The sequence below is a fragment of the Carassius carassius genome, chromosome 15 (genome assembly GCF_963082965.1).
Source record: "Carassius carassius chromosome 15, fCarCar2.1, whole genome shotgun sequence".
Taxonomy (NCBI): Eukaryota; Metazoa; Chordata; class Actinopteri; order Cypriniformes; family Cyprinidae; genus Carassius; species Carassius carassius.
In genome coordinates, this window is record NC_081769.1 from 31,239,179 (window position 1) to 31,259,859 (window position 20,681).

At 34.7% G+C, this 20,681-nt stretch overlaps 1 protein-coding gene across 2 annotated transcripts in view; it reads right to left on the reverse strand.

Annotated features, from left to right (window-relative positions):
• The window catches only part of LOC132158888 (CUB and sushi domain-containing protein 3-like), a 254,569-nt gene that overhangs the window by 104,413 nt on the left and 129,475 nt on the right, over nucleotides 1–20,681 (reverse strand). For both annotated transcript variants that reach the window (XM_059568503.1, XM_059568502.1), the window contains exons 29-32: nucleotides 20,438–20,625; nucleotides 19,935–20,129; nucleotides 11,726–11,842; nucleotides 86–199 (exon numbers count right to left, since the gene is read on the reverse strand). In XM_059568503.1, the coding sequence (XP_059424486.1) occupies nucleotides 86–199; nucleotides 11,726–11,842; nucleotides 19,935–20,129; nucleotides 20,438–20,625 (614 nt within the window). The remainder of the gene's footprint in view (nucleotides 1–85; nucleotides 200–11,725; nucleotides 11,843–19,934; nucleotides 20,130–20,437; nucleotides 20,626–20,681) is intronic.

The window sequence follows — 20,681 nt, forward strand, 5'->3', positions numbered from 1 at the left end:
TCTGACTGCGGCAGTCCTTTGTGTAGTTTAATGTCATCTCATCGTTAGTTGGTCTCACACGGTGACGGTAAACAAAGCCTTTTACCTGAGTGAGAGCCGTGCACAGAGGTGAGGAGCGCAGACTCCGTCGAGGGCCCGTCAAAGATCTCCAGCACATCACTAGGGGTCGTCTGGAAGAACATAAACTGGCCGAAGAGAACTGGAGTGAGAAACAGAGGAAAAAACATTTCTTTAGTTTTCTTAAAAAAACATTTGAAAAATGTTGCTTTAGTATATAAGACCTGATTACTGTGTATTTATATCCATGCAGGTCAGTGTAGCATCTCTACACATTTTTTACCAGCAGGCATCACTTCCCAAAGGGACGTTTTTTTTATTCATTTTTTATTTTTTGCTGAGATGGCGCTCTTTCATAGAATGAAATCAAGTCATCTTGAAATCAAACAAGAGCTTATTTATTTTATAATACATGTAGACAAAATGAGTTAGTGGTAAGTCACCGCTGGCAAGATGAGGGTTTAATAAAATTTGGCTATTAATGCAGTGGTAACACAATTTCTTTCTTTTATTTTTTTTTAAAATCAGTGCTACATGAATAGAGAAAAACAGCTGTGGCAAAAAAGGAAGGAAACTTCAACACCCACAATGCACTGGGCTTCATCAGAATATTTGTGAGTGAGGATGCAAATATGCAGAAGTATGGATCTGTAGTTTTTATAAAACTACAGCAAACAAAGGTTCTGCTGGCAAAATAAACAGGATATTGTGGTGCAGGTTAAAGAAGAATAATACAATTGTTCATTTATTTATATTACTGACACTGTAACAGTACAACACTGGTTAAAAATCTGCAAATTAATCTTTAGCTGCTGACATGCAGTAATAGATAAAAATGGATAGAGCATTTTATTAATGAAAGAATTTGATGAAACTTGTTTAAATTCATACGGTGAACACTGCCTATTTGTTTTTGTAATTATTTATTCACAGAAATAGTAGTTCTATTATTTTAAAATAAAAATAATAAATTAAAGAAAATGTTATTCTTACTTATAAAATACTTTTAAAAATCAGTTATACTGACAAACTAACTAAAGATAGAATGTTAGAAGAAGAAGTGTAATACTGTGGTAAAGCGTGATTTATTTACTCATTATTTAGTATTATAAAATAATTAAAAAAATTATAGATAAGCATTTAATTAATTAATGATGCATTTATTTTTATTCTTCCCGATAAATGAATATACATTTTATTACTATTAATTTATATGCTATTCATTCATTCAGAAATACAACTGATATATTCGACATCTCATTTGTGATGGTGCTTGTATATGGGTTGAAGGTATAACAGAAATGGCGTTGTCTCTTACAGTATGGCTTTCAAAGGGACCTCGGGTGAAACAAGGAGTCCTAGAGCTAATAAAACTTCCAGTATATGACACCTTCAACAATATAGCTCATATTTCTGTCCCCCCTTATAGCAGTGCTCCCAACACAATCATCACTTATTGAATTTAGCAGTAACCAACTCCACCGGAGTCACAGCACAAAAGCCCTAACAAGACATTCAAACTTCTGCAGTGAAATGCAATAAATTAATATTGCAAGTATAAATAAAGCTATAAACCAGCAGAGTAGTCGATACTCAAACTCTAAAGAGAGTAAGTGAATCTGGTTCACCCGAGGGCCTCGCAACAGAGTCTGCCTTCAGGCAATCTCTGTACATTAGACAGATGATAAAACACTATAGGATACCAGAGCACAAGGTGAGAAAAACAGCACCATATGTTTGTCATTTCCTATGAATAATTCACAGTCAAATTTGCTTACTCTTTTTTACTTTCAGACATTTAAAAGAAATATATTTCCTGTAATTGGACGAGGTACGGTAGTTGCACATTTGTTTTGTTTGAAAGCAGCAGCACATATTAGGGACAATTTCAGCAATAATTGATGTTAACCTGAGTAGGTAATGCAAAGAAACACTCAACTGTAAAATAACGGGAAAGAGCTCTGGCAGCTGATTATTTTACTGACAACCCCAAAAGAAGTGCAAAATTCAAAATACATAAAAAAAAAAAAATTATATATATATATATAATTTGTAAAGAAAAAAGAAAAAAAATATATCACAAAATGTAATACTTCAGTTTTATTACAAAACAATTTGCTTCAAAGTTTTTCCAAGTAAAAATTATATTATTTAGGTAATAATAATATTATATCCTTAACTATATTTTGCTTCTTAAAAAAACATTCTTATTACAATTTGAAATCACTGTTTGCCATTTAAATATATTTTCATCATCGATAATAATAAGAAATGTTTCTTGGAAGCAAATCAGCAAGTAATTTCTAAAGGATCATGAAATCAAGAAAATTCAGCTTTGCATCTCATGAATAAACTCTATAGTCTATAGAAAAAGAAAGAAAAAGAAAAAGGTCTAATAAAAAAAAAATCCAGTGTGTTAGGAAAATATCCTTGTTGCCATGGCATAAGGTCTCTACTCCAAAGCAAGTCTGGGATTTTCCACCAATTTTATTTTTTATTATTATTATTTATTTATTTTTATCACACGTTCACTCAGAATGTTTTGATAAATGACATATTCACATAGCTTTGTCTCATGTATATTAAAATGGTAATGTTCAACATTGCAACATGAACTTCCTGGAGTGCCCTGCCATGAACTAATTAATATTCATGAGGCACATATTAGCTATTGTATAAACATCCAACCTCCGGCATTTAAAATTTGCTTAAATATTTTTACACAACCATTTTCCTTATATTTGTAAATATTTAAATGTATGCTCATCTCCAATATGTATTCATATGGCTATCAGGTATATGGAGGCATATCTGCAGTTCAACAATTAAACATCGAATTACAATTAGTTATTTTAAAATCATAACAATTAACCAAATAAAAAAATGTATTTAATTATTGATAGTCTTTTTTTATTCTTTGCACTATGATAAGTTAGTAGTTACGTGTTATTGTAATCTTATTTTTTGATTAATACATGCATGCATGCATTCAGACCGAAAAACAGTTTACATATTATAGACGCGTAATTATAAATTACAATGATAAACAACACAGCTTACAAATGAAAACTGTTAGTACTATTTAGTAGACACATCAACATTTTAACAGTATCTTACTGGTCCAAAATCCAGCTTTTTATAATTAAATGTTTAACATTAATCATCATGTGATGAGCTGTCACACGTCACACATGTTCACTGTGGACAGACAAACTACTTGATGCATTGTGGTTTTACTAATTACACCTCATATATCAGCTCCTTCTGTAGCCCCCTCTATTATCAGCAGTCAATAACAAGCCCAAGCTCAGTGGGAGCGCACGACTCCTGGAATTAATATTTCAGCAAATGAGATGCCAAAGTCCCTTTCGGGCATGTGGTTTGGCAAGCTTATCCAATCTTATTATAATACAGGTACAGGATATTAGTCAACAAATCAATATCATGCATTCACTGCACGATTAATTCTGACAGACACAAAGGCTGCTGACTAATTGGCTCTTCTGTTGTTTGTTATACAAGAGCCATGTGGTGTTTGATCTTCACACAATGTCAAAGAAGTAGCATTATTCTCCACATGCTCCGTACGGAGGTCACACATCCCGTCTGGTTGGACGTTACCGTCTCCTGAGGACTGGGAAATTCATCGCAATGCAGGACCAATAAAAATGATCTGAGCTCGACATTAACACAAAGACCCAAACATCTCAGGGCCTCGTCAACTTTTAATGGTTTATTAAGTAAAGGAAATGGCACTGTCATTGGCTAGGCAACCTCTTTCTTTCTCGACAAGGAAAGCGAAGACCATTAAACCAAATCTAGGAGACATCTTTACAGCTGAGGTCACCATTGGGATCTAGAAGGGTAATGGTGAATGGCTGTTCTTGTCCTTACCAATCTAACTGCGCCTCCAGGCTTTTATAGTGCTAGGTGATTGTGTGTTAGGCCAGTGAACAAATAAATCAGTGCTGGCTCTCAGCGAGGTTTCTTTTCAGGCAAAATCTGCTGTCTAAGATGAAGGACTAACAAAAGAAGCTACTTTTTCAGCTGCCTCGGTTTCAGATGTTATATTAACCACCCATTTCTTTCCATAGCATTTCAGAAAGCGCAGCTGGAAAATGAACCAAACAGCTCTGAGCTGAATCTGATGGATTTGTACACGATTTGAAGCAAAAACTATTTGCAAATCAGAAAACCACAGTGCAAGGATGCACACTTACTTCTTGAATAAATTCTGAATGAATGAACTACTCATGATATCTATCTATCTATCTATCTATCTATCTATCTATCTATCTATCTATCTATCTATCTATCTATCTATCTATCTATCTATCTATCTCATGTAATTATTGATATTACTATTATAAACTAATAATAATTATAGGTAGTTAAAGCATTAACTTTAGCCAAATACTACATATAATTATAATATATATAATTATTATCGTTATTACAATTAAACTCTAATAATGATAGCTAGTTAGTACATTAACTTTGGCAGAAAAACAGAATTTTTTTCAACTATAGACGGTAAAATAATAGTAGATAATAGAGTGGAAATAATAAATAGTAAAACAAAAAACGTAGTAAATAATAGTAGTTAAAGTACTAATTACAGAGTGAAAACCACACACACACACATAGAAGTAAAACAAAAACAAAAATTGTAAAATAATTGAGATCACAAGTAGGGGTGCTCCGATCACGATCGGCCGATCGTTAATGCGCATCTCGTCAGTAAAGCCGGTTCTCTAATCAGCGGTTAATTCCATCAGGTGCGTGATTTCACATAGAGCAGCTGTTACTACACAGAGCCGTTGTTAACTGAGAAGATGCGCCAATAAACGCTGAAAATGAACGTGGATTTGCGCATCTTCTCAGTTAACAACGGCTCTGTGTAGTAACAGCTGCTCTATGTGAAATCACGCACCTGATGGAATTAACCGCTGATTAGAGAACCGGCTTTACTGACGAGATGCGCATAACGATCGGCTGATCGTGATCGGAGCACCCCTAATCACAAGATCAGATCACAAAAATAATAAACATAACAACAATAATAATATTTGTTAGAGTACTAATTGCAGCAAAAAAAAAAAACATTCACCTGAAAACTTTAACACTGTTAATTTAAATGATAGCTAGTTATTACATGACATTACTAAAAATAACTACCTAACTAGCTATAGCTAGCTAAATAAACAAACAAACAACTTTAAAACTAAACAAAAATTCCCATTTTTGTTCCCGTTCTGGTTATTCACTTAAGATTCAACAATTATTATTATTATTATTATATTTTTTTGCAGTACTGTAAACATGATAGCTTATGGTTTATGGCTGCAGAATCATCACCCAACTACCTCATGGTTTATGGTAGATCTGTCTTGAGAGGTTTAAATACTATCTAAAAGCCACAATATAAATGGTATTGTACTTCCAGGGACCCGACCACACTCTATTTACAGCAGTAGGAATGAAGTCTACTGCAAGTCTGTGATTAACACATACATTCAAGGTTAAACTACTGCAAAATTGCCCATCACATTATCCACATTATTCCCTGTACAGTGAGAGTACAAACATTAAAAATGTCAAAAATAAGGTCAATACCATAAGCTCCTTCAACAACAGAGAGTCAGCAGGTGGATTAGAGGCTAACTAGACCTCCACGCGACAATGAAGGGAAGAAAGGAAAAGGCCTGGAGCTCAACTTGTAGCCCCATCTACGGGGAGGCCCGGTGCAATGCCTCAATGCTAGCACACTACAGAACTTCAAACGCTCGCAGAAAACATAGATATAAACCCCCACCGCTTTGAAACTAACTCCCTGTCAATTATTCAAGGCGGCGCTACAGACAGTAACAACAACAACGACAAACATTTGTGCTGGCAATGTTGTAAAACTCTGTGACTCATCTCTCTGGAGTACGATTCTTCTCAATGTGTTCCCTGCAACAAACCCACCAGGCTAGCCGCAGGCAATATTCACAAACCCCGCAGACTTGCTTTCTAGCGACAATGAACAACTCGAGAGTTAATGCTTTAGATGGTCCTCGGCCCTCATCATGACTGCTGGCTCACATCAGTTTAAAGTGCTCATATTATGCTCATTTAAAAGTTCACAATTACATTTTTGGGGTCTGTTAGAATACATTTGCATGACTTAAAGAAAGAGAGAGAGAGAAACATTTATCTCAATCTACATTGCTGCATAACCTCTTTCACTCTGTTTTAGTTCCTGTCTAATTAACTCTTGTGCTGAGCTGAAAATCAAGCCTTTATTATGTTTTTAAAAAAAACATGGCCTATCGAGCGTACAGGGTCTTTGTTGAATCCACAGCTACACACGTGGGCGGCTGCAGTCGTTCGCCACTGTTTGAAGCAACACAGGGGGCGATCCACATGTCCTCGGGGCCATATTTTTGCGATCATGCTTTTGGAACATCTGCCACCAGTTTAAGAGGTGTGAGTTTGGACTGTTGACAGGGAGCAAGTTGGGATTAAAGTGAGCAATGCAACTATACATCGAAGACACTGAGATTGGCATAAAAAGACCAGGGCACTGTATGAAACATGAAGCTGTCTGCTGCGGTTTACATGAATCTAATGTAGTAGCTCTCACGACGCTGCCAAGATTTCTCATATGCTGGAAATGCTTAGGGACTCCGGTACAATGAGAACAGATTTTAGTGCCGTACTGCCCAGATGCACAATGTACGGTTGGTCGACAACTTTCTATAAACATGCACGCTGGAGTCTAATAAGTACTATTCATGCCTACGGCACTCGTTTGGCAGCTGTGAAAAATTCAGTTTTGCTCTCAAAAGACAGATGCTATTTAAAAAGTGTCTGGATTTATTATTTTGTGACAGAATAATTAAATAAAGAAACAGAGAACAGCCTAATTATTCCGTTCAAAAGGTTGTGTATAATTGACGAGCTTAAACGAGAAATACATTGTTCCGACAGTTCTGATCAGAGGCAAAAATATCCCTAAGTTAATGCACCATCATCTTATTGTTCTCCAACATAATGCGATTTTTTAAATTAATTTTTTTACAAAAAAGAAATCCCTTGTAAATCTCATATTATGATTCAGTCTTGGATTTTATCAGCTTGTATTCCTTCAATAAGCACAGTTTTTATGATTCTTTTTGGAACTGACTAGTCATAGGCCTATCAATCAGAACTTTCCAAATAGCCCAGACTGCTTGATTGGTCAGCTGAATCAGTCAGTTGTGATTGGTTAGTTGCTTAGAACATGTGACTGAAATTTCACACATCTTACAATAATTGGCAGTTGCAATTTGCGCCACAAAAAATATTTTCCAAAATAAATAAAGATTATAGGACTCTTTTTCAGTCTTTTCAGTCTCTCTACTTCTAAACTTCACATTTAATACAATGTTTTACTTGCCTTTTTTGCAATTATTTACAAAAAAAACATTAATGGACATTTTGGTGATGAGTTTTCCTTTCAGGTATTAAAGTAATAAAATTACTTCCATAACGTTTTAATTCCATAACACATTTCCAAGAATAGTTCACGAGGAAGATTAACAAAATGTGATTAAATTGTGAAAAGCGGGAAAGATTTTATCACTTATTTGTTTATTGGCTTTGGAATAAGATGATCAAAGAGTCATTCACAATTAACTAGACAACTACTATTAAGAAACTAAACGTTTAAAAATTATTTTTACTTTAAATTTAGCAAAGAAGGAAATGAATGTACTAGTGCCGTCAATCGCGATTAATCGTATCCAAAATAAATGTTTTTGTATATATGTGTGTGTGTACTATTTATTTTAGATATATATACAGTATATATTTTGAAAATATTTAAATGTATACAGTATACATTTATATATTGATATAATAAATCTATAAAATTATATTTAATATATAACATAAGGTTTCCTTAAATATATACATGCATGTGTTTGTGTTTATATATACATAACAGATATGCATAGTGCACGCACATATATCATCTAAACAAAAACTATTTTGGATGTGATTAATCGCGATTAACCATTTGACAGCACTATAATATAATATAATTTTTTTTTATTACGCAAAGCTGAATTTTCAGCAGCCATTACTTTTGGTTTGTTTGGTCTGTAGCTGTCATCCTCTTTTGGAAGGCCAAACAAAGTAGTTTCGCTTTTGCAGTGAAACACACAGTGTCTGTATGACATGGCGGCGGCGGCAAACAGCAATACTACAACGAGAATAAAAGATACGCCTTCTTTCTTTGGGTGAACAACTGGGAGGCGTTATGCAAATCTTTCCACATATTGATGTAGATATATGGGGGCGTGTTAGAACGAGCCATTTCAGGGGGGCGTGGACGAGTCTCAACTTTTACAAAGAATATCTTTGGATTTAAGACTTCAGTCTTTGCAACTTCACAGATCTTCTTTATTCACCAAGAGCTTGTAACACTCCAAAGAGAAATGACAATTTGAAATCGCATCATATGACCCCTTAAAAAAAAAGACCCCAAATTTTTAAAAAGTACAATACAGTATATTAAACCATGTTCAAATCAGGTGCAACATTATTAAAGTGAAGCACAAGTGTCAGGACAAAATTTTGTCATTCATTCTTTCTTTGACAATGCACCGACAAGTACCGCCCATTTCAAATATGTTCATCAAATATATTCTGATTGGCTGTGACTGCATTTGTACAATCAGTGTGGAAAGACAAATTGCTGCTTGTTCAAACAATATATTGTAATTAACTGCCTTAAATATTGAAAAAAAACTATATATAAATAAAAGGTACTGTCCTTTCTGTCCTGTCTTAAAATACAACAGAGTGAAAGTCACTGATCATATTCTACTTTAAATCGGAGGATGAAATTGCCTAAAACTCTGAGATGAGAGTTTTTTTTTGAAGAGTTGAGGACTTCAAGTCCTGTTTGATATGATATTTTAGGAAGACCTTCAGTGGTTGGTGTTCTTTATTCTGTGTCTCTCTTCCTACAGACAGTTACATTTAATCAGAACACTTTCATAATCAAGGCATTTATAAAATTATACATTTCTCATTGCAGCTTGCAATGCATTGGTGGCAAACTGACAGAGATATTTTTTTTATTTGTGAGTGCATCTAAAAGTTTTGCAAAAAAAAAATACCAACAAAAAAACTGTCAGCTTCTTCTCACAGTCCCTTGCTACTCTGGAAAACAGCTGCCGCTAGAATTCCCAGCGGTACGTACACTGATGATGAAATTGTAACGCAGTTCAGAACCAAATATTACAGTGTGACAGGCGTCATCTAACTCAGCTACAGACCAAACAAACCAAAAGTCAAAAACAGACTTAAATGCAACAGTCATCTCATTAAAAAAGAACATAAAATTAGATGCAACTAGCAAAAACGCTTTCATTTTTTTAAAATAATAAAATAATATATGATTGTGAAGTAAATTATAATAAACTAGATGAGTAAAGTGTGCGGACAAACTTTGAAGTTGGCTTGAGAAAGCCTAGTCTGAAACATCGAGTTTAGACAGTCAGGATTAGATAGGTGTTCATAAGATGTGGCTAGCATGATTTAGCAAATTGCTAACATGATTTAACATATTGCTAACATTGGGTGACCAAACGTCCACTTTTTCTCCGACACATCCTGGCCAGGATTATATTGCCCAAAATGTCCAGGTTTACATACTTGCTGAAGGCAATGATCAAAAACTAGAATCACTTTGACCATTCTCCATAGATCCCACCTTCTTGCATGCCACAATTGGTCGATTATGTACAATGCCTGAATGTTATTGGTCAAACTACTTTTCGATCATTACCTTCAGCAAGTATGGAACAGGAAAACAAAGCCAAAATATATAAATCCATGTTAAATCAATCTAGCAATGCTAAATCATGCTGGCAACATGTTATTAACACCCATCTAATGTATGTATTAGGACCCTAGCAAGTGTGTTTTAAGAATGAACAGCATGTTGCTAACATGTTTCTAAAATGATTAGTTTATTTGCTAGCATGCTGCTAATCATGTTTCTAGTATGTTGTTATCATGTTGCAAGCATGTTTCTAGCACAATTAACATGTTGCTAGCATATTTCTAATATGATTAACCTTAACTAGCCTCAAGCATGATTAGAATGTTGACATTTTGTTATCACATTTCTAGCATTATTAGTATGCTGCTATGATGTTTTAAACATGATTATGTTGTTAGCATGTTGCTAACATTCTTCTAGCATGTTGCATGTTTTTAACACGATCAGCATGTTGTTGATGTTATTCAGCATGATTAGCATGTTTTTAGTATGATTTACCATGTTGTTCTACTAGAGCTTTTCTACTAGTTTTGACATTTTTAAATTAGTATTGGAGGCTTGGGCTCAGCTGTTAAACTGTCAAATCGAGTTACACACTTGTGCCATCAAACTGTTGTATAAACACAATATCACACTCACACTGCTGTATATCAGCATGCTGTGACATATCACAGCCACTCGTGTGATTTTGCTCATATACAGAATATTATCGGAAAAAAAAAATTCATTTTTACATGACTTTGAGAAAATTTTGCCTCTGCTGAAGCTAGAAAAAAAACAAATGACCATCTGTCCAAAAGATTAATTTCACTAGTTACATTTAAGGCTTAAATATAGTGCAGGAATAACAGTGTTAGTGTTGTCAAATTCATCAATTTAGGGAATATATGTATATATATAAATCTGAGCTGTATGCCAGATACCCTTTTTTAACTCTAAGCTGAAAACAGGCTCAGAGTTTTTAACGTTTCATTGTGTTTATTTTGAGGTTAACACAAAAACATCTCATTTTTAAAGCGGTCAGACTTGTGGACTCCACAGTAGACAGTCTCATACATCACAATGGAAACGCTGGCTGTCTAACACAAGAGTCACAAAAAAGTTGCACTTGAAGATCCTGATCAATTGTGCCTCAAAGTTTCATTTCAGCCCTGAACCTTTCACAGGCTAGTCAAAGTACAATAAAGTGTCATTTGTTGTGGCCCACAGCTACAGAACACTATGAACAACAAAAACAATAGTAGTTAAAGCTCCGTAGTCTTAAGAGCTGACGTTTCTAAAGTTCATGTAAGGCCTGGATGGTTTGGTATCTTGCTGTGCACAGTCAACGTCGCTTGTTACGAGCATAAACTAAATAAATACAGTGCATACATGCATAAAATATGAGGCTCTGATAAATAAGGCTCGGATGTGAGGATTTAAGCTCCAAACATGATCTCAATTACCCTAGGGACCTAAAGTCCAAACCATTTCAGAAGTTCTGATCCTGCTGGGCTGCACTGTCGCCCCGGATGTTCAACAAAACGACTCAAGAGGCAGTCTGCAAAAAGTCCCTGCATTTTGATTTTAGAAACCCATTTAGACTAAAGGATTTCTAGCATTGTTGCAGAAGCATACACAAATGAACATTTAATTTGTGGCTACTGTGCCTATTAAAGTACAGGAACAGTGATTCTCAGAAATGAAAAGAATCACTTTTTTCCCCTCAATATCCCTTTTTTCCTCACTAAAAGGGTTCTTTACACAGCGGCATGTGTATGTTCTGTTTAATAGCAGCATAAGGTCTGCTAATAAGCCTTGACGTTCACTTATATTCATTTGCGGTCAGGTTGAAAGTATATTTCTTACCAAACTCCCCTGGCACTGAGATCTCATACACACAGGACTGGCCCGCGGTGTAGTTGCGAGGGTAGTTTGGGGACAAAATTGTGCCCTCTGAACCCGTCGACCGGCTTCCACATGGAGCTGGAAGAAACAAACAAAGGTTAAATTCAGTGTGAATGCATGCATATATCCAAAACACACCCAAACACAATGTTAATGGCAGACTAAATCATTTCTTGCTTGTTTTACAGACCAGTTAGCATGTGGATCAGTCTTTTTATCTTGTTTCAGTGTGTTTTAAAATTCAAACAAGCCAGACTCTTTTGAATAATGCAAAAACATGTATGCATGCATGTATGTATATTTGTGCATGCGTGTGTAATTAAATTAAATAGATTAAATACTTAAATTGTTGTAGACGTAGGTAAAATTACTGTAAAGAAAAATAAAAGCTAAACAGAAATATAAAAATACGTTGCACAAAATTACTAAAACTAAACTTAAAATAAAAATTAATAATAATAAAATACTATAATAGTATATGAATACCAATACTATATATTATACTAAAATAACGCTAATACTATACTGTGTTAATACTAATAATACTAAAATAACACTTATGTGATGCAATTGTTTAAATGTGTTTCCAACAATTATTTACTGATTTAATTATTTTTCTCATACACATACTGTGCCACAATTTTAGATACAATGTTTCTTTATAACATTCTGATGATCAAGTGTCCTATTTGTTATTACATTATATCTCAATAATATATCAAAATTTAAACCTTTATAAAAGTTCTTGAAATAAACATAATTTAGTGTCATACCACCTTGTAAAGAATGTTCATGCTAATAATAGAAATACATACTTTCTTCTGACACTTCATTTAAGAACATTTTCATATAAATAACATTTTCAATAATATTTCATATAAATAACATTTTTAACAGATAAGACCCACTTTAAAGCACTGACAGGAGACTCCATCTCATGCAAGTCTATTTTTTTTTCTTTAAACAAATTTGTCCAAAATAACAAGTATATAAATAAAATAAAGTCAAACTTTGCTTTGTGGAAAGTGAAAAAAAGAGTCCAACTTTAACTGGAGGTTCATTTGAGGAGAAACTCTGTACATGAACCATGTTTAACAAAGGCAACACACAGCAAGGTGTAAATCCATATAATGTGGCACAATATGACATCTGTGCAAGGAGTGCTAGAGTTATAGCAAGCATTGTTAACAGCGCTCAGTCATTCATCAACCAGCTAGAACAGAATTATAAGCCTGACAATAATACTTTTCAATCTCATACTCTAAAATACAACCTATAGGGTCTTAAGATACAGTCTTTATGCAATCATCGATTAGAGGGCTTTTTGAATTATTCCATTAACAATAAGTGAAACAATTTAGCATAATACAAGAGAAATGGGCAAAAATAATTGCGGCAAAAGGCGAATAAAAAGTGATTAGGATCTAATGGAGGAGGCAGAAGCTTTCATCCAGTCATACAAGTATGCAATATATAAATCTTTCTTTAGAGTGACATTTATAGCCTTTGACTTACACAAGTGAGAAAACTGCTGCCCTGTTTGCATTTTTTGATGTGAAATTCAAAGTCTCAATGTGGGTTTATTATTGCTGATCCCACAATATTCTGTGGTGAAATATTAATTTCAAAGGATTAGCAAACAAGAGGCGATGACAGAGTCAATACATCAGAGCACTGAAATCATTCAATCCTGAGTCGAAGGACATCATAATTTGTGACTCATGTTATAATTGTTCATCTCTGCAGATGACAAGAAAAGTGTTTACAATGTTTCATGTCAATTTAAACATCTCCCAGCTCTGGAGTTTCACAAATCTATAAATGTAGAAAGCATCTCAAAGAAAGAAGTAAACACATGCAGTGTACAACTCATACAATGACTTTCAAAGGGTGCTGATTTCTTTTTCCAAAAGTTCTTATATAATTGAGATCCATCTTTTCACACAAATGACACTTGAGGGATTCATACACAACTACTACAAAAGCTTCAAACGTTCACTGATGCTTAAGGCAGCAACACGATTGGCCGCATTAAAAATCTGGGGGTGGAAACTTATCAGAAGGATGATGATGTGTAAATTTTTCCTTAACATCTTATTTCATTCCTTACTGTCCTTCAGATATTATTGACATTTTTCCCAGAAGACAAAACAAATACTATTTACCCTGATCATTCAGTTCCAAAAATGTTCACCCCCTGCTCTTATACATTAGTTCTTCAACTGTCCTCAATGTGAAAACATGCACAGAACAAATAACTTTTGTACCACAAAACACAGAAACTGATCATCCAGGTAAATACACACATTAAGAAACAAGTGTACAAAAACTTTTGAATGGGGTCATTTGTATGCATAACATCTGTTATGTGTAATAGCTTATTCAAAGCACTACAGTAAAAGGGAGGGAAACAATGCAATTGTGTTCTAATTTCATTAATTAGATTTTGCAGAAATATACACAGACTGAATATATGATGATATCTAATCTAACTTGAACTGAAACTTGATAATTTCAGTCTTTTGAATAAACTGTAGCTCTCAATATTTATAAGAACCGATTAGCCAATCTCATGCAAGAAACAAAACACAGTACAAATAGTTTTCAAATTACCAAGGCATGTTTTTATTTGAGTTTTCTGTCCTAACTCACACGAGAGAAACAGATAGTAAAACTAGTCTGGTGATCAGTCTCACTTCTGGACACTTGATGGCCAAATAAAAATCACTTTAACAATGTTGTCAAATCACTGCGACTATATTTTTAAAGATCTAATAAATCGCACAGCTACACGAAGCCAGATCATGAGTATACTTCATTCTGACTTCAAATGTGAAGGATCAATCCTATCAAACTCCCCCATAATTCACACTCTGCACATGTACACCGTGTCCCCGCCGTCTCCAGAGGCACAAGTAAGATGAAGCGCATAATCCAGCATCTCTTCACACTGTGAGCTGGTCTCACAGCTGGAGGAAGTGTAAAAGAGAGCCGTCAGATGCCCCATCAAGCCCTTGTGGGTTTGTGCGCACATGTGGCAGCACAGTCCATACAGCAGACCCCAGCACAAACGCATCCATTATTAATCAACTGCTTTCCAGGCGGAAGAGCACAAGCCTGAAACAACACCTATGAAGAGACTGGCAGGAATGAGGAGTGTTGAGGCCACTGTCTCATCCTCCATGACAACACAAAGAGCAGAGTAATTGGCAGGAGACTAGCACTTGAGACATAAAAACTGAAAAATGTGTAACTAGTGTTTAGTGACACAACTAACTGAAGGCTACTTCTGTAATCTGACAAATGTGAATGTGTAATAGGATATTCCATGAAAAAAAAAAGTATCTTATGCTCACAACGGCTGCATTTATTTAATCCAAAATTACAATAAAAACAGTAATATTATGAAATAATGTTACCTTCTAAATAAACTGCTTTCTATTTGAATGTCTTTAAGATGATTTTTCAGGATTCTTTTATGAATAAAAGTTCAAAATAACGGCATATATTTGTAATATTTCAAATGTTTTATTTTTTTACTAGTCACTTTTGATCAACAATACATCCTTGCATGAAAGTATTAATTTAGTTATATAAAAAAAGATTGTAATAATACGTTCACTTGCTCCAAACTTCTGAATGGTAGTTTATTATGGTTTACACAGACAAACACACAATTTTTTATATTTTTTTTTAATATTGATGATCACTTTGCAGTCATAGAAATAAATTATATTTTAAAATGGGTTAATATATTAAACATTTCTTTTAAATTGTTAAATTGTTTTTAAATAATAAATAATACTGTTTTACAGTTTTTTTTTTCCATATAACTTTCAAAACAATAAAAAAAACCTTGGTCACACTTTATTTTAAAGGTTAAATTTTTTGCTATTAGCAACCCAATAACTATGACTTTTGCCTCAAACTGCTAATTTGCTGCTTATTTATAGTTATAAAGGTAGTTTTAGATTTACAGTAGGTTTAGATTTACAGAAGGTACTGGTTAGGATATGGTCATGCTTTATAAGCACTAATGAACAGCCATTATGTTAATAACAGACATGCCAAATAAGAAACTTGTTAATAGTGAGAACTGGTCCTTATACTAAAGCGTTACCAAAATCTTAATCCTCTCAAGTCGATTAACGCGGATACGCGTTTTGAGTCATTTTCTCCTGATAACCCCGAAAAGAACTTATATTACACTTTCAGTTTTAATCGTACAGATAAGAGCAATACATCAATCGAATCTGTAAAGGGTCTACTTTTTTTGGATACAGACATAATGACAACAAAACTTTGTGCACTTATAAAATAAAGATAACAAACAAGGTGTGCTGTCTGCAGCCTTTGTCTGCGCTGATCTTCTTTTACAAACACGTCATTTAAATGAACTGTAACTCCGTGAATACTCAACGAAAATACATGAGAGAGATATCTATAGAAAGCTTGACATGTCTATTTTTAAACTAAACAAGTGCCGCCGAAAACAGATATTCTGTGATAAAGTAATCCATATGAAAACAACGCGATGTCTGTTTTTCATGTCTCCCTTCATTATATCTAATGTGACCACGCCCCCGCGCCGAACGCGCTATTCAGATTCAAACTGAAGCGCGCGGCTTGAATACGCCCATAACAGAAGAAAAAGCAGCGAGACTGTTCAAGTTTTTTTTATTTTACTGTTTGCTTCGCGATGAGATGAATAACACATAATTCACCCCAAAAAGATGTGATGTGGTTGAGGATTTGAGAAATGGATTTCCTCAGAAAAAAAGAATGAAGCACTTTATTCAGCAGAGATCATAAACATGAGTAAGTCTCTTTTTATTTATTTATATACTTGTACTAGTTTTCACATAACGTGTAAACGTTTTACTAGTTAGACTTTTTCCAAACTATAATTCCTGACTAAATGTATAATCAAGTGAAACATTATGAAGTTTCAATAACAATATACAACACTATACCCTTCAAAAGCTTGATGTAAATAATATAAATGTAACAAATAGATAACTGTAACAAATGTAAAAACAATGCTTTTCTTTCAATTTATTCCCCCTGAAAACCCAGAAAAATATTCTCAGCTCTTTTCAACATTAATAATAATGATGATGATAATAACAATAAATGTTTTTTTTTTTTTTTGTAGAAAATAAGATTGTTAAAAGGATTTCTATACGTGTATATACCAGAATAGAGTAATGGAGTTTTATTCAGCATTTACAAAGAAAAACTGTGATTATCAGACTAGGAGCATGTAATAAAACAGCAAACAGAGTTAATATTGATTAAACTTTCTAAAGTCAGCAACTAGTTAGTAACACAGCTCTTGCTAAAATAAAACTTTACTTTCGTCTTCAGTCCAACTCTCCCAGGCATATTGTAGCTAAAAACATCACAAAATATGCTGAATATACAGTCTTTCCATAACATTTCAACTGTCTCTTAGGAGATGTGGGGAGCGATGCTTTATATCAGCAGCTCTGTGAAGATCATTTGGAAAATAGCGCAGAACAATGAGCCATTACTGAATCATTGTGAGTTGTTACCCACTGCATTGTAACCAAAAACCATTGCTTTTGTTCCAGCGGTCTGGCGGCTCATTCCATATGATGCATTTCCAACACAAACTCATCCAAAGAGGGTTAGCAAGGCCAGCCATGCATGCAGAAAAAACTCAGAAATCAATAGACCAGCCTTCAGTCCATATCTGTGCGGTATCAATTCAAGGCTGTGTCAGACGCCTCATGCACAAACATGTGAAAACTTTGTGCCATTTCCATACCATCCTCTTGTGTCCTCTATTAAATACATGGAAACAAAGAACTACATTTCTGTTTGCACAGAGAACAAATACAGGATTTTGACTGATTCATGGTTATCTCTACCAGACTTCTCAACTATCTTAAAGGCCAGTTCACACCAAGAACAATAACTATAATGATAATGATAAAGATATAGTACTAAAAATCGTTCTCAAAATTAAAGAATTGCCACTCCACAACTATTTCGATAAAGGCACAGAGAAACAATATCACTGGAATCACTTTCAAAACGATTTTTTTCCAGCTGATGAACAATAAAAACATTGACAATTTCCAATCAGAATCAATCCTGCTGTTACAAATTCAAGAATTGAATCTAGCAGACGAGTGTGCACTTAGAATAAACGGACGATATTGTCCACTGGTGTAGACGCTAGTAATCGTTACAGTTAGCTCTATAGTTATCGTTCTTGCTTGAACGGGACTTAAGCCTATAGCAATCGTCTCTTGGGCAGCCAACTTCATCAGAAAGACCTTACACCACTTATAACTCGATAGCATGCAATGTCATGCAGTCATCTTCAACAGTAAGATTTCATCTGAAAAAATTCATATAATCTAAATCTGGATAACCTAGATTCCTAGATTTTTGACCCTTCTGCTCATCCAATCACTTGACTGTAGTATATAATGCCCTTTTTTTCACAATTCAATCAATTCAATTTTTAATTTAATTTTGTAGTTTTATTTTTTGTTGTTTTTGTTATTTCTTTTGATATTTATCTTTTATTTCAAATACTGAAAACATTTATATTTGCTTTATAGTTAATAGCAATACCATGGGATCAAATCAATATTCAATGTATTAAATCAAGTCCTGTCTTGAATTTTTCTATAATATGTTAATGCACAAGGAAATATTACACACTCAACAATGTAATTTTACGTGCGACAACCAATCAATGCATTTTACCTTGAAATTTAAGCATGTTACCGCAATCCTGTTCTACATGCAAATACTTTTAGTAAGTTAATTCAATGGTCGTCTTGCATTTTAAATAAAAAAATGCAGTTAGAATTTTTGAAGCATTAAAAATAGATTTTGGTCCAAAAATAAAATTTGGTCCACTCGAGAACGAGTCGGCCTATTGTTCGTTATCTGGCTCGGCTCAGTGTTCATCTTCAGTTCTCTCTTCACAGCAGTTCAGTCAGTGTACTGTTTGAGTAAATTAATTACTCCGGGATATTGGTTTGTTTTAACTCAGAGGGAGTGTCAGCCACATTAAAAAAGTCAACAGCTTAAGTCATTTGTGGATTAATGCTTATTGGAGACGTGAACCGTTTTAAATGATTCAGTTCGATTTGGTGAACTGGTTCAAGAAGATCCGGTTACATCGAATGATTCGTTCGCAAACCGGATATCACTACACTGTTGTGTTTTGAACTCTCTCACAACAGACCCGGAAGAGAAGACAATGCTGAATAAAGTCGTAGTTTTTGCTATTTTTGGACCAAAATTTTCGATGCTTCAAAAAATTCTAACTGATCCTCTGATGTCACATGGACTACTTTGATTATGTTTTTCTTACCTTTCTGGACATGGACAGTAGACCGTGCACACAGTTTCAATGGAGGGACTGAGAGCTCTCGGACTAAATCTAAAATATCTTAAACTGTGTTTCGAAGATGAACGGAGGTCTCACGGGTTTGGAACGACATTTCGAGTTATTAATGACATAATTTTCATTTTTCGGTGAACTAACCCTTTAATATACATCCCTGACCTTACGAAGAATGATTCATCAGTGCACTGCACATTATTCCACATTAAATAGTTTTTATCCATAACCTAACTAGCAAAACGTTTTGACTTGCTCTGCCTCTGAAGCAACTTATCAAATAAATAACTAAATAAAATCAAGCTCCTTCCTACACCATAAAGAAAAACTTCACCTTCTTATGTCTGCGGGATTATTGATTTGCACGTAAATGAGGTGATCTTTGATAGTTATTATCAGGGTTTTGTTGACACCCATTAAGAGTTCGTAGATTATGCCTAATCAGCCGATGTGTAAGGTCACAAAAATGGCTTAAATGGTGTTCTTTTATTAGCTTAATGTCTTTATTAGCTTAATTAGGTTAAGCAAAGCGTATTTTTCAAATGATTCTTTTAAAAATGTATCAGTGTTTTGGAGTACATGTAAACACCCTTGTGTTGTTCTGGGTGAAAAGAAAAACTGCATTTCTGACTTTCATTCAAAAGCAAACCTACTGTAGGATAAAACGCGCCAATAGACGTTGTATTCCACACAGTTCCAAAAATAGAGCGTCACGCAGGGACAGTATTTGGGTCGTAAGGGGATGTTCTAAGCACAATACAGATGGGAACGTGAGCGTACCTTGGCAGCTGGGCAGCGCTCTGTTCCACTCGGGTCTGTTGGTGCCGCCCATGACACAGGTGAGACTGGAATAACCCTGGAGCTGGTAGCCTGGATCACAGTGGAAGGTCACAGTGGAGCCCAGCTTATAGTCTCCTCCCAACCGAGAGCCATTCATCACGCTGCCCGGGTCAAAACAGGCCTCACGCAGTTTAGCTATACGGGAGAGGAACACAAGACATATGGCGTATGATAAAGCTGTAGAAGATGAAAAGATCTGAAGGGATGAAAATGCCAAGCGGTGAGTCAGTGTCAACCTTTTAAACTTTCCAGTTTGCGCTTAAGCATCTTGAAACCGTATATCATGACAATTTTAAAGGAACCATTCGACCAAAAAATGAACACTCTATAATCATTTACTGGCCCTCGATTGATAAAAATCAGTAAGTGCATCTTCAAAAGGACACAAATCCAGTTTGAGAACAGCCTCTTTAACAACCAGGCCGAAACAAAAGAGCAATTACCTTTGTATTCCAGATGGAAACCTGTGTAGCTCACGGATCCGTCGCTGCGGAAGGCAATGTGCATGATGTTGGAGCTGCTTTCTACCTTTTCTGGCAGCTTGCTGTCTTGAAATGTGCCAATCAGCTGACCATTGCTGTGAGGTCCGTCGTAGATGTACAAGAAGTCATAGTTTGGCTCAATGCTGAAACTGCGAGAAGACAAGTATAGGATCAAAACACAGTGCAAGCAGTGATCTATTGACTT